This window comes from Xiphophorus couchianus, chromosome 4 (genome assembly GCF_001444195.1).
Source record: "Xiphophorus couchianus chromosome 4, X_couchianus-1.0, whole genome shotgun sequence".
Lineage (NCBI taxonomy): Eukaryota > Metazoa > Chordata > Actinopteri > Cyprinodontiformes > Poeciliidae > Xiphophorus > Xiphophorus couchianus.
Window position 1 is genome coordinate 7,988,528 of NC_040231.1, and position 12,752 is coordinate 8,001,279.

General features: G+C 39.7%; 1 protein-coding gene across 3 annotated transcripts in view; it reads right to left on the minus strand.

The window, feature by feature from the left end:
- The window catches only part of fto (FTO alpha-ketoglutarate dependent dioxygenase), a 143,607-nt gene that overhangs the window by 61,896 nt on the left and 68,959 nt on the right, over positions 1 to 12,752 (minus strand). Inside the window, exon 9 of one of the 3 annotated variants that reach the window (XM_028014485.1) lies at positions 826 to 969. The exons of the other annotated variants lie outside the window; for them this stretch is intronic. Within the exon in view, the coding sequence (XP_027870286.1) occupies positions 897 to 969 (73 nt within the window). The 3' untranslated portion in view covers positions 826 to 896. Of the gene's footprint in view, positions 1 to 825; positions 970 to 12,752 lie in introns of those variants that run through there. 3 annotated transcript variants of the gene reach the window in all.

Here is a 12,752-nt window from a genome sequence, read left to right on the forward strand (position 1 = left end):
TTCGTGAGAAAAACACAGAGATCTCCAAAACGTCCTAGCTTTTTAAATTAAAGTATGTATTTCTGCATAAGTCTTATGTGTTTAAGTAAAGATGCCTTCATGATTTATCCATAAACTCCAACATATGGATAAAAACAGTATTTATTTGTATGTTTGAAGATTACTTACACTACTCCTCTATCTTCCAGTTGTTACTAATTACATCAGCTGACACAGAGATGAGTGATGAACATATTCCTCCCTCATTTTCCATGTTCTGTTTCTCTGTTGTAGTAAAAAACTTGAATTTCATGACACAGCTTTGCTCTTTATTGGTGTTTACAATGTTAAAACATTACCCTCAAGCAAAATATGTTTTCACAGAGCACGTCTGTACACGTCAAATCAAAAGCAAACTAACTTGAGCCTCTGTTATAACATCCGTCTGCTGCAAAATAAATGATGCTGTTAACTGTGGTCTTGCAGGTGAAATGTGCCGTTGCAACAATTATTCTAATGCCAGCATGCCGGTGCTACCAAATGCTGCTGTCAACCCAGGGGTTTAATTAGTTTGGCACATGTGCCACTTATAATCACCTGCCATTACCAGTTCTGGCTACATCTGCTTATACGTCTGTCAGCAGTGGGCACGCTGTGCATGTGTGCATAGGTTTATAGGTCAGTGGGTGTATATTCTGGCAACAAAACATCATCTGCAGATTGGCCACAAAGGGTTCATTGGCATCACTTTTATCAATGGAGTTAACAAGAAACAAATTAAACACTGCTACCTTTATTTTTACATCAATATCAACAGCTTCATACGTCGACCACAGCGACGACAATTTTATCAGTGATGCTGACTTGTCAGCAGCCCATCTGTACAGCCCATTGTGAATACAGAGGGGAGCGGGCCTTCATGATGTCAAACTGCACTGTGAATAGAGCTGCACCTCAGGCTGAATACATCTCATTGTGATTTCATGAGAGCTAGAAAAAGGAAGAAGAAGCAAAGAAAATTCAGGGCCGCAAGTTGAATCTCAACCCAAAACAGGAAAATTGGAAGTTAAAAGTGTACCCTTCACTCCCCCTGGCATATACTTGGCTACCTCTAGGGCTGGGAGAGGAGGAGAAGAAGAGTCCCAGTACCCACATTCAACACCCACAACTCCAAGTCCATATGTGCGTGTGGGGGTGTGCGGGTGTGTGTGTGTGTGTGTGTGTGTATATGCATCTAATCCTACAGATTTAGATAGTTTGGATATTAAAATTTTTCCTTCAATACAATAACCTTCCCTATTATTCCCAGAAAGTTCTCATTTAGCACTAAACCAAGGCTTCAACATTGTGCTGGTTGAAAAAAAACAACATCTATCGGGGACTTGTGTGGCTACACTAATTACAAATATCTGTAGTAATCCGGCGCCGATAAGAGAGTCATTACTCCACCAGACATTTATCACTATGGGATTGATGACCCATTTCAGAAGCAGCCTTTGTACGGGGAAGTGAAATCGCTGATATCCCTTTTATCCTACATCACTGTTGAAGCAATCCATTCGTCAGGAGGCAAGCTAGTTAGAAGTGTAATTAACAACCATGGACTTTGCCCCTAATAGAATTTTTGCAGGAAACTACAGATCGACTTAGAAGGTGATGAGGAGGGATTTTTACTGTGTTTGTCTTTCCCCACTAATTGCTGTACCGTGAGGCTGTCTGTCGAGGAGAAGTCTTCCAGTCTGCGTCAAGAAAATGCTACAGCAGCACTTCAGCTTCTTCCAAATGCAGAACTTATGTAAGTGTATAAATATGTAAGAACGTGTATTTAAAGGTGCCTCAATGAATCTGTCACAAATTGGTAGGTCAAATATGCACTCCGCTGCTTAAGTCAAGGCTTTCCTCTGACTTTTTTTTTTTGTTCTTCTTCTCAAGCAAACTTATATATGCACCCACCGATATATGCAAAGAATAGAGGAGCAGATGATCACAGTAGGTAAGGAGTAAAGGTCCAGCCACCTGCCGGCCGCATCCCGTCTCTGTAGCTGTAATGAACAGAGACAGCTTGGGGACGGCCCTGCGAGCTTGTCCCCCCGCCCAGTCTTCCTGCTTCAGGGCAGCGCCAGGGGTCCAGGGGTGACAACGATGCCAGAGATGTTCCACACACTGACAGGCAGGTCTTACCTGGCCAACCTGCTGTACACATTGCCCTGGCGACACGCACGAGAACAGGGACGAATGCAGGGATGCACAAAGATGCATCTGCTTGATGTACATTTGTCCACGCTGCTGCTGCACGCATGTGTTCATGTACCTAGGCGTGTGCACACCCACGTGCACGGTGACCCGGTGTAATCCCTCCAGCGACAGGAGCAGCTGCAGCCGCTACGGCAGACAGATGAAATTTTCATAACTATCTCCTCCAACTTCCATCTTCACCTTCAGGATAATTTATGACCTGCCTGCCAGCCTTGAAGAGACAATATGCTTGCAATGAAATGAAGTGTTCCTGCAGTGTAGGTTATAATTAACAGAGAAGGGGAGAAAGATGTGTTTATATTGGGTTACAGTGGGAAGGTGCGTGTGTCCTCCTTATATTAGTGGGCGCATGTATTGTGCAACCACTTATATTGTAAATAATTGTGTATTTAAATGCTAGATGTAGTTAGCTAAACAATTTTTTTTAGCTAAAATAAAACATTATTCGCCCCTGATTTGGATGTTTGCAAATTAGCTCAAGTTCATCAACGTAAAGGTTTTCTTAGCATATTTTGATAAGGATTTTTCATTCTTGGTAGTTTATAGATTCTTTATGAATTCAGAGAAAATAAAATGTGGAGGTTTAGTTAAGTGAAATTTAGTTGTTGTCAAAGTGAAATTGTATGTAGTTGTCATCAGGATTTGGCTTCGTCTGGTGAAGCCAGAATATGAAGGTGTACACTTTGACACCCAGTTTTGTCTGTTACGCTAAGTGTGAAAAAATAAAGGAAGTAGTTCTTAATTTGCTCTGCTGTGTTGATGGAGCTTATTAATTGTGTATGCTTGTCAGGATTGACAACATTTGGTTTTAGTTTTCAATCATTTTGGCACTTGATAGAAAAAAGAAATTGTCACTGGTTGACACAAAAAAGAATGATTTTTCTAGCATTGTGAGAATACAATAATTGGCTAATTGTTAGTCACAAAGGCAGCTAAAGTTCAGTTATAAGTTTAATTTACTAGGGCAGTGGACATTAATAAATATTTAAATGTGCCAGAGTTAGCCCAAACTGCTGTTTTTTAAACTCGTTATTCCTGGAAAGCTTTTGCTGCATCACCCTAGACACAAATAACAGCAAAAACTAGAACACACATGGAAAAAAATCTAAAAATTTTAGATTGGTGAACAGAGCATCAATGACCTTTGAGTGGCCTGCTCTGCAGAATGTTTGACGTCATCTAAAAACATGCTGCCAAAAAAATAAAAAATGAAAAGCCCTCTCTCACATCAGCCAAACACATCTGGAACCAAAATTTAAAACAAACAATACATGGACTAAAGAGAAAACTGTGAAAAGTTTTGCAGGTTGTGCTAACTTCTAAATCTGGTGTAAAATTAGCACAGAATCAAAAAAAAAAAAAAAAAAGAACAGCCAGTCAAATTTTATGGTAGCAGTATGATCGTCTGGGTCAATTGTGCTGCTTCAGCATAAGTGATTTGTGAAAATCAATGGAACCATAAATTCTGCTCTATTCCAAAAAAATCCTAAAGGAGAATATTCAGGTATTAGTTTGTCACTTTAAGCTCAACAACAGTTTAAAATCTAGGTAATGCAAGTGAACAATGACCCAAAGCACACCGGCAAGTCCACCACACAATGGTGCAAAAAGGAAAATGATGGTTTATGTACTGATTAGTAATTAAAATTTCTGTTTTTGCTTATAAGAAGTAGTAACATGGCTTCTGATGAAATGGTTAAACAGTTTATACACTTTATACAGTGTATACATCATAGAAGCTTCTATTTACATCAGATTATTTTTGTCACTTGAAATATAAATGTAATTTTTAAAAAATCTAAAAATAACTTTGAAATACAAGAGGTATTTTTTTTAAGATATTACAAGAGGTAATATCTTGAATTCTCTCACCTGATATGAAAAGTGGACTCCAGAGTAGACCAGTTTAACTTTTCAGACCAAGATTATGACTATAGACACATTATGTTTCAAGCAACACTGTCTAACCATGCTACAACATTAATCAAACATTAACAGCAGGTTTCATTACTTCATTCACATTATTGGGGAAAGTAAATTCTTAGTTTTCCCCAAAATAATGGTAAAATCTTCACAAAAACCCTGTACTGTGCATCAACTTGTCTCATGAGCTGGATATATCGTTACACCCTGGTAAAATGTAATTCTAAAAACCAGGGTTTTGGGGAGAACAACCTAAATTATCCTATAATGGCATGTTTTTGCTGTTTGTTTCACATCCCTCCCACACAACCTCACCCAATCATGCATTATCAGCTCTCTGGGATGTTGGGGTTCACCACAAGGAATGTCCTGGTTTGCCCAAGTACTCGTGAAACAGGCCTATGCCATTTCTCTACCCCTTGTCACTCCACATACCCTTCTTCTCCAAAAAGAAATTCTGCTTTTATATTAAAAAGTCAGCCTTTAATATGCAACAATGTCTCTAACAAGCGTGTTTAAATATCTGTGGGACTTTTAATGACATATAAAATCCTCCTTTCTCCAATTTTTGTGCCACATTCCACTGACAATGTCTTCTTGTGAAATGTGTAATTATGAAACGAGTGTTTCAATTAAAACCTGTAAATAATTGTGTGCACTTGTGTCTCAAGGCAAGTAGAGCTATAAAACAAAGAGGGAGTGTTCGTTTTGCCAACGTTCCAATCCCACAGTTAAACCACAAAGATGGAGAGAGAGGGAGAGAAAGCATGCCTCTCACTAGCTGATTACTGGCATGTTTGGAAACCAGGCATGATAGAGGTGAGGGAATATTTATGTAGAGAACTTGTCTGCACAGTAAGTAGAAGGTAAAGAAATAAAACCATCAGTCATCTCATCCACAACACATTCCTACATAGGACACTCTCTGATGCACTCCTCAGCCTGGGAGCAAACTATTGATGGGGGACGATTTGCTACAGCAACAGCAGCCATGAGGTTCTGCCGAGGTCAGGTTGTGTCATGCTCAACAGTCTGATTGCTTAACAAGGGTGGGTGCATGAGAAAAGAAATCATAATTTACAATCAAACACACACCTCACAAACACCCAGGCCACGGGCGATCAAGGCTGCACGAAAAGTACGCAGTCTCAGGGACCACACAGACATGTTTAAGATAAAGACAGACAAATTAGATGACAGCATCTCAAGCTAACCACTGTGCCTGCGCTAATTACAGGCTGCCTGGCGATGAAAGAGGCAGATGAAATGTCCTTATTTGTTTTTTTCTTTTCCTTTCAGTGCCCCAAACCAAGTAAACACAGATATGCAGTTGACAGCAAAAGTACGTGGCACAACATAAAAAAAACACACAAAACAGAGACAGAGAAAATACAGTTGTGCTGCGAGAGTTCCACCCACCACACACAGGTGTTTGGCCACTGCTGGGGAGAACAAACACTTGAGGTAAAGGGAAACAAGGGCGCAGCCAGCAAAAGTTTTGGCTTGTGACTTCTGCCAAAGAAAACAGACTCTGCAAACCCCATCTGAGCTGCTATTGATACAATAATAAAGGTGTTCATGTGAGGCTACTGTCTGTGGGCTCTGATTAAGCAAACAAATGCTGAATAACTAATAAGATTTACCTATTAAACAGGGTACGTTAGCAACACACACACACACTCTTAAAGACAATGCTGTCTTTGTTGATGAGCCGTAAGCTACAAATAGCATCAGGACTTGGGACATCACTCTAAAGTTAATTTACCCTGCATCCAGTTTCAGTCGGCCATTTAAGTCACTTTTAGCCATTTCAGTTTAAGTTGAATTGAGGTCTGGCAAAATGTTTTGGTGTTACCATTCTGAATTAATCTGAAGTCCTGCTCATAAGTACTTAATTAAATATTGAACTATATGCAGTGCAAACTTCCTTCTGTTTTATGGAAAATGCCTCATAGGTAAATTCAAATAAAGCATCCTCTCCTTTCAAATGATGGGACGCAAGCTACCCTTTGCATTTTTGAACTGAGTTTAGCATCACAACTAGTAAAAAAAAATTAATTTGTCAAAAGGTGGATTTTAAAGATGTATTTATTGTTTACTGTGCCGATGACAAATTATAGTTTGCTATTGTTGCAAAGGGAACACATGGCCTCCAAGCTCTTGATTTTACAAAATGAGTTGATTTTACTGCCATGACCGTAATTCCATGTATTTAAGAATTGGCTCTATTAGAAAAGGCTTGGATCTGTCTATCTTCATTGTCAACATGACGCCGGCAATCTTAGAAGCTCCCATCTTGGATGGAGGGCCTTCAATTGTGTAGCAACTTTCTGTCCCACCCACACAGGAATCAGGACAAAGTTTGTCAGGGGCAGCAGGACAAAAGGACTGTCGCCACTCCAGGAATGAAGTGCCAGCCGATGAAGGTTTCTCTCCTTTTTGTGCATGCATCACCACAGGGGTGCAACCGTTAGTTGACAACTCTGGTGGGGTCATCCCCAACTGGGCACAGTTTTAACCTCTCCAGCCCCTTCTGGCCCCTGGTGACCTTTGGTTTTGATGACAGACTGGACTTTTTGTGTACCAGCAACAAGCCCAGGTGAGGACAAGAAAGGATGACAATAGAAGAGAAGATAAAGCCGACAGAGGCTTGGAGACGGGCCCAAGTGTCACGGGTCAAGCTGGACAGTTGAGTGATGAGTGCAGCTGTGGACACGTGGGCTGCCTTGTCTATCCTTTGGCTTTGCTGACCATGTCAGCTGATATTTCCTTTGTGCTTGGATAAATACCTCACTAACCCTCCAAGATTTAGAGAAAAGAAATAAACACAGGCAACAGATGTAGTACATCACAAATTGGATGTGCTTCTGACATTTTGACCCTATAGCTTCTTCTGTGTAGATTTAATCTTTTGTTTCCAATTTATAAGACAGACAAAATTACAAAAGTGTATTTGATTTCTTTAAAGGTAATTGATTTTACAAATGTTAACAAAAACCATAGTTACACTGTAAGTGCTGCATAGCCTCTTCCTAACCTGCAAGACAAATGATATACTTATAAAAATTCAGTCGGAGTGCTGAGTTTTTAATACGCTAAAGAAGGGTAATTTATCACTAAAGCAACTAAAGCTATTATTGTATGTCTGTCAAGTAGCCAGCTGCATTACCTGCCCAAGTCAGTATTAAGCCAATATCATGTCGTTTTACTTGGGTGTAGGGCTGTACAATATTAGTAAAACATGCAATTATAGAATAATTGTTGTAATTACCTAACATTTACCTTACTCTTCTTTTTGTTTTATATTATCCCAATGGTCACGACATCTGGGCCTTAGCATCTTTGTGACTAAAATTTAGGTTAGATATGGACTTCAAAGGCAGTGAGAGTCTATCAGTAGGTACCACTGACTTCTTTGTGATCTAAAACCTTGCACAGTGGTAACATACTGTGGAGGGGGAATACGGATTCCAGAATTATATCAGAATTTTTCTGTTGTTCTTGTCATATATTTGATGTTTCTATTTGTTTTCATGTAAAGCACTTTAACCTTGCCTGTGCATAAATAGTGCTATACTAATCAACTTGACTTATCCAAACCACAAGCAAATAGATTGATTTAGACTATTATTACAAACTAACACAAAGATTATGCTTTGTAATGACCCAAGGATAAATTTAGTATCACTGAAGAGGTCAAAAATAGGAAGTGAAGGAAGTGAAAAATGTGTAAAAAGGCAATGATAGAAAGTCAGGTTAAACAATTTAGCAATCTCACACATGAAATCAAGCCTTGAAATATAAGGTGAACACTGATAATGTTTAACTAAAAACGATTTTGTAAAAAAATAAATAAATAAAGAGCTACCACAACATTTCTAATGACTCCCAATCTAATAAAAAGATTTAAGCTCATCATGTGTCCTAAGAAACTAAAGTCAAAAAATAAGAATGATGGGTTTTTTTAAGGTTTTGCTCACCTACTTCAATATTAACAATGAGTAAATACCAGAAGTAGTAATAATAACACTTTCACAAATAGGAATGTTCTAACTTGGGTTTAAGTAATGGTAAATTACCCTAATTTGCTGCAGTTTTCACAACAACATGTTTTTTAGCCCCCAAGTGTACACAACCCCACGCTGTCCAATCGAAGAAGCAAAGGGAACTATAGCACAAATGAAAAGGTCCTTTTTTCTTAAATGTTGTAATGCATTAGCAACCCACTTCTCCTAAAGTAAACTGATCCACACATCCTTAGCTGTTCAACTGCTTCCGATGGCAAAGGTCAATCACTGGACTCACTCCTACCATCCAGAACCAAGAGATGGGAGGCTGGGGTTTGCCAAGTCAAGCACAAACCCTGTTTTAGGTCATAAACACCTCGGCCTGTCTCCCTTTCTTTTTCTTTCTCTCCCACCGAGGTGAGTAGGGTTTGCACTCTGTTAATCTTTCACTTCGGGCCAGCTCGCTTTTACATTGGGCCACGGGAGAACAGAGGAGGAGAATGAAAGAAGGGTAGTAAACGACAAGAGTGGATAAAAGAGCAGGAAGAAAAAGCCATAGAGAGGGCCAGATGGGCACCTTCACAGTCCATTTATCAAACCCAATGTGGCCCTCCTCTCCCCTCCCTGCTGCTCTCATGTCCTAAACCCCCATGTAATTCTGTAATGATTTTCATTATCATATAATGACCTTACAAAGCCTACAGCAGTTTGCGTGGTCAGTACAAAACCCGCAGCTGTTCACTTCAGTGTTTGCTTGGCCACTGTGACAAACCTTTTTCCAGTGCTGTTTTTTCTGCTGGTTCGAGCACCAAGTTCGAGGTTCTGTAGGGTCAGCAACAATTATTTTATCCAGAACTGTTCAAAAGTACTAAATATATGAGCACAATGAGTGAAAACACAACCTCAGAAGTAGTAACTACTCTTCAAAAGCTAAAAAAAATACAACTAAGAATAAAACTGAACAGTGACCACATAAATATGAAACAAGATCTATGAATTTTTCAAACCTGAAACGTCCCTGATGCCAAACGGATGTGCCACTTCCTATCCTAATAGGACCCCTTCCCTGGAGGTGGTATCTTGCTTCCTGTGTGGTACGCTAAACTGCTCGGCTGCAGCACAGTCACCCACCCACATAATAATCCATCTATTTCCAAGGCACTCAAGGGGCATTTACCGAAGGGACAGGGAGGCCAGCATCTATCAAAGAATTTGCCGTATGCATTGGGAAAACCCAGTTACCAGAAAAGCTCATAAGAATAAAAAAGCTCTCATAACTTTGTTGGCTCAGAGTGAATGAATGGACTGCTTCTGCTCGCACGGCACGCACAGGTATCACTCACTCTGAGGGCCTATAAGTCACTTGTGAAGAACTACTGGTCAACACAGCCAATTCCTCTTTTTTTTCTTGCTTCCTGTAAAAAAAGATGCAGTAGAAAGACAAAGATAACAACAAAACCCCTTGCAACAAGCAAGCCTGGAAACAACAAAATGCCACAAGAAAAACAAAATCATCTGTTTAATATAATCTTACAATTAGAATAACATTAGAAATCCTAATTGAAAGAAGATTGCAAGACGCTTTGAAAAGATTTGACTGAATAAAATTGACAAATCTCAATTTGTATTTCATGCCTTGCTAAAGTATTAACATCTCAAGAACACACAACTACAAACTTTAGTATATTTGAATGATATCTTATCTGACTGACAAATACCAGTCTGAATAGGTGACTTCTGAAGACAGTTGTAGAATGAATACACATTGCGCACGATATTTTGACAATTTAGTTTAACAATGTATACATTTCTTTCTATTTGATAATAAAGCTTTTGTGCTGCTCTTTTGGCCCCCAAAAAGTAAAGCATACCTTTACCCATTGACAGTGCGTCTCACTTAACATTCCACATAGCCGTGTGTTTAGGTTTGCACAAATGCTTTCTGTTGACAACCACTTGACAGGACGAACCTTGGTTTTTTTATATAAGAGGATAGTGGAGACAGAGAACAAACACTGAGTGCGTTTAAAGGGAAGAGAAGGGTATCAGGAGCAGCCGGAGTTCAAACACATTGCGCGTGAGTCTTGCCCCCCACCAAAACTAATCTCATCAGTCTTCCACCACTGATAGAGTAAACGTCTGTCTGTCCAGCCGACAAGGACTGAGCATTTCCTGTCCCGGTCTGTGATGCTCGTTGTCAGGATCTTAAGGATTGCAGAGCAAAGTCTAGGGTTAGACATAGTTAGTAGGTGGTAACTCCGCATTGTGGGTGGCAGGGGTCATGGTGCTGATGGTAGGATGGTTTCTAGCTTTCAGCACATGCAGCTGGAATGCACTATCAGTGGAGGACCCACATCAGAGCTGTGAGGTTCTGGGAGTCGACACAGCAGAGTAAGGTGTGTGGAAACAGGCTGTTTACAATGCTCATCTGGATGAGACGGAGCAAAGGGTCATGTAAAGGGGACAGATTAACGCAAAAATGGGCACCATGGAAAGATGAGAGAATCTAATTAGAGGGATGTGAACAAATACTGTGCCTTCAAAAGGTATTCATACATCTTGAACAAATATTCAGATTTTTTCATATTAAAACTCAAAGCTTTGATGTATTTTGTTGAAAAGGACGAACATAAACTACCTTGTAACAGTGAAGACAGAAGGAAAGAAAGAGGGCCAAAAGGTCAATGGTTCACAACAGCTATTGGTTGTGCACCTGACATGTCTTCCCTTTACAGAAGTGTTAAGAGGAAAGCCTCTTTTGAAAGAAAGTGGCAAAAAGTTTGTCACAACTCATGTAAGGGACACAACAAACACATAGAAGCATTTGTTAGTGAGGCACTGATATTAGATCTTTTCAAAAGGACAATAAGCAGTAAAACATTTGCTAGCATTGAGGTAGATGGTGACTGAGAAAATGAACAGCTAAAATAATACTGTGGGGCATGCATGGGGGCCTTTCCTTATCTGAATGAATGGCCAGGGTTCTAATCCCTGTGCTCTCTGGTTTTATCAGGAGGGAAGGAAGTGAGCGGGCTTATCCGAGACACACGTGTCGGGGTGATAGCTGCCAGGCCCAAACAGGACAAAACACACACCAGCCACGGCAAAGCAACTCCAAGGAATTCACTTCAGCTCTTTGGAAGGAGTCGTCGATGAATCAATTTGGAACTGATGTGACTTTTTCTGGTGATGTTGTCATGAGCTGATTGCAGTTAGAGTTTGTGGGAAAAAACTGGCGTTACTCACTACAGGATGAATTTGGTTACGTATTTTCTTTTCTTTAGGGCTAAAGGGTGTTAATTAAATATCTGATTATGTTGGATATTGGTTACTGAATGCCTAAAGAAATATTTGCATTCTGGGTTTTGACTCTGGATGCCAAAGAAATCTAATTAGTTATGGAAATTACTTAACTTGAGGCAAACCACAGCAAAATTTAAGTAAACACTAAAGTAGTGTTCCACTTTCCCAGTGGAAAATACTACTTTGATTGTTATTTGCTGGTTATGATTGATGCTTAACACTTTGAGTATTGAGTACCTTTAGTTGATTATTTTGCAATCTATTTCATTATAGTTTCCCAGCTCTCTCTGTTTTCCAATGGTATTTATTTTACCATTTGTAGCTTCTCTCCCTTACTTCACTTCAAGGCCCATTATACCCCACAACTGCAGCTCATTCAAGTAATCACACTCACCTGTTCCTCACTACATTATTCTTAAGCTGTGTTCCGGTTACTAAGTAAGTTGGGACTTGGAGCTGGGTTTGACGTCAGACCCAAGATAAAAGCGTTCCAGTTAAGAAGTTGGTATTTCAACATGACAACGCCCATAGCCATTGTTTGCAGTAGCTCTTACAAAGATGGTTTTAAGCTTTACCTTTCGTAAGCAAACATTACTTTTAATTTGTTCAGTTTAGAGTTGCAGGTGCCACATGTAACATTGATTGTAGACACACTCTTACATGTTCGTCTTTTAAAATAAACATGTTTTCGCCTCATCTTGCCATGATGAAACCCAAAATTGGGCTTCCATGTTGTGACTGGGGGTAGTCAGAGGTGCTCCCACTTTCCCAGTGGAAAATACAACTTGTTTAGGTGATTCAGTTAATTTTTCCTACTGGTAAGTTGGAATTTCCCAGTTCCAAATTGAATTCATTCCATATTCAGATTCCCTGTTCTCAACCACTTCTGTAATTCCTGTTATTCCAGTTATGTTCCTATTCATTCAACTTCTCTTTCACACTATTGGCCATTTTTGGGGAGTATGGGGGGAGGAATGGCAGGGGATCTGCTTTTCTTCTTTGTGTAAGACTTGAGATCTAATATCATTAAACCACACTGTTGTCATGACTCTGCCTGACTACATTTGGGTTCTGCAAACCTACACATTCTGACATTATGTGCACTTCACATCATGACGCTGCTGCAGAAGGAGAAAATTACAGCAAAGGATAACTTGAAAAACAATGAAAGAACCCTTTCCTATCAACGACAACCCGTCACTCTGTTTCCAATTCTACTGCAAGCAAGACACTGCGTGGATCATTTTTCGAATTATCAAATGGTTTGAGTCTTGTCTGTTAGTT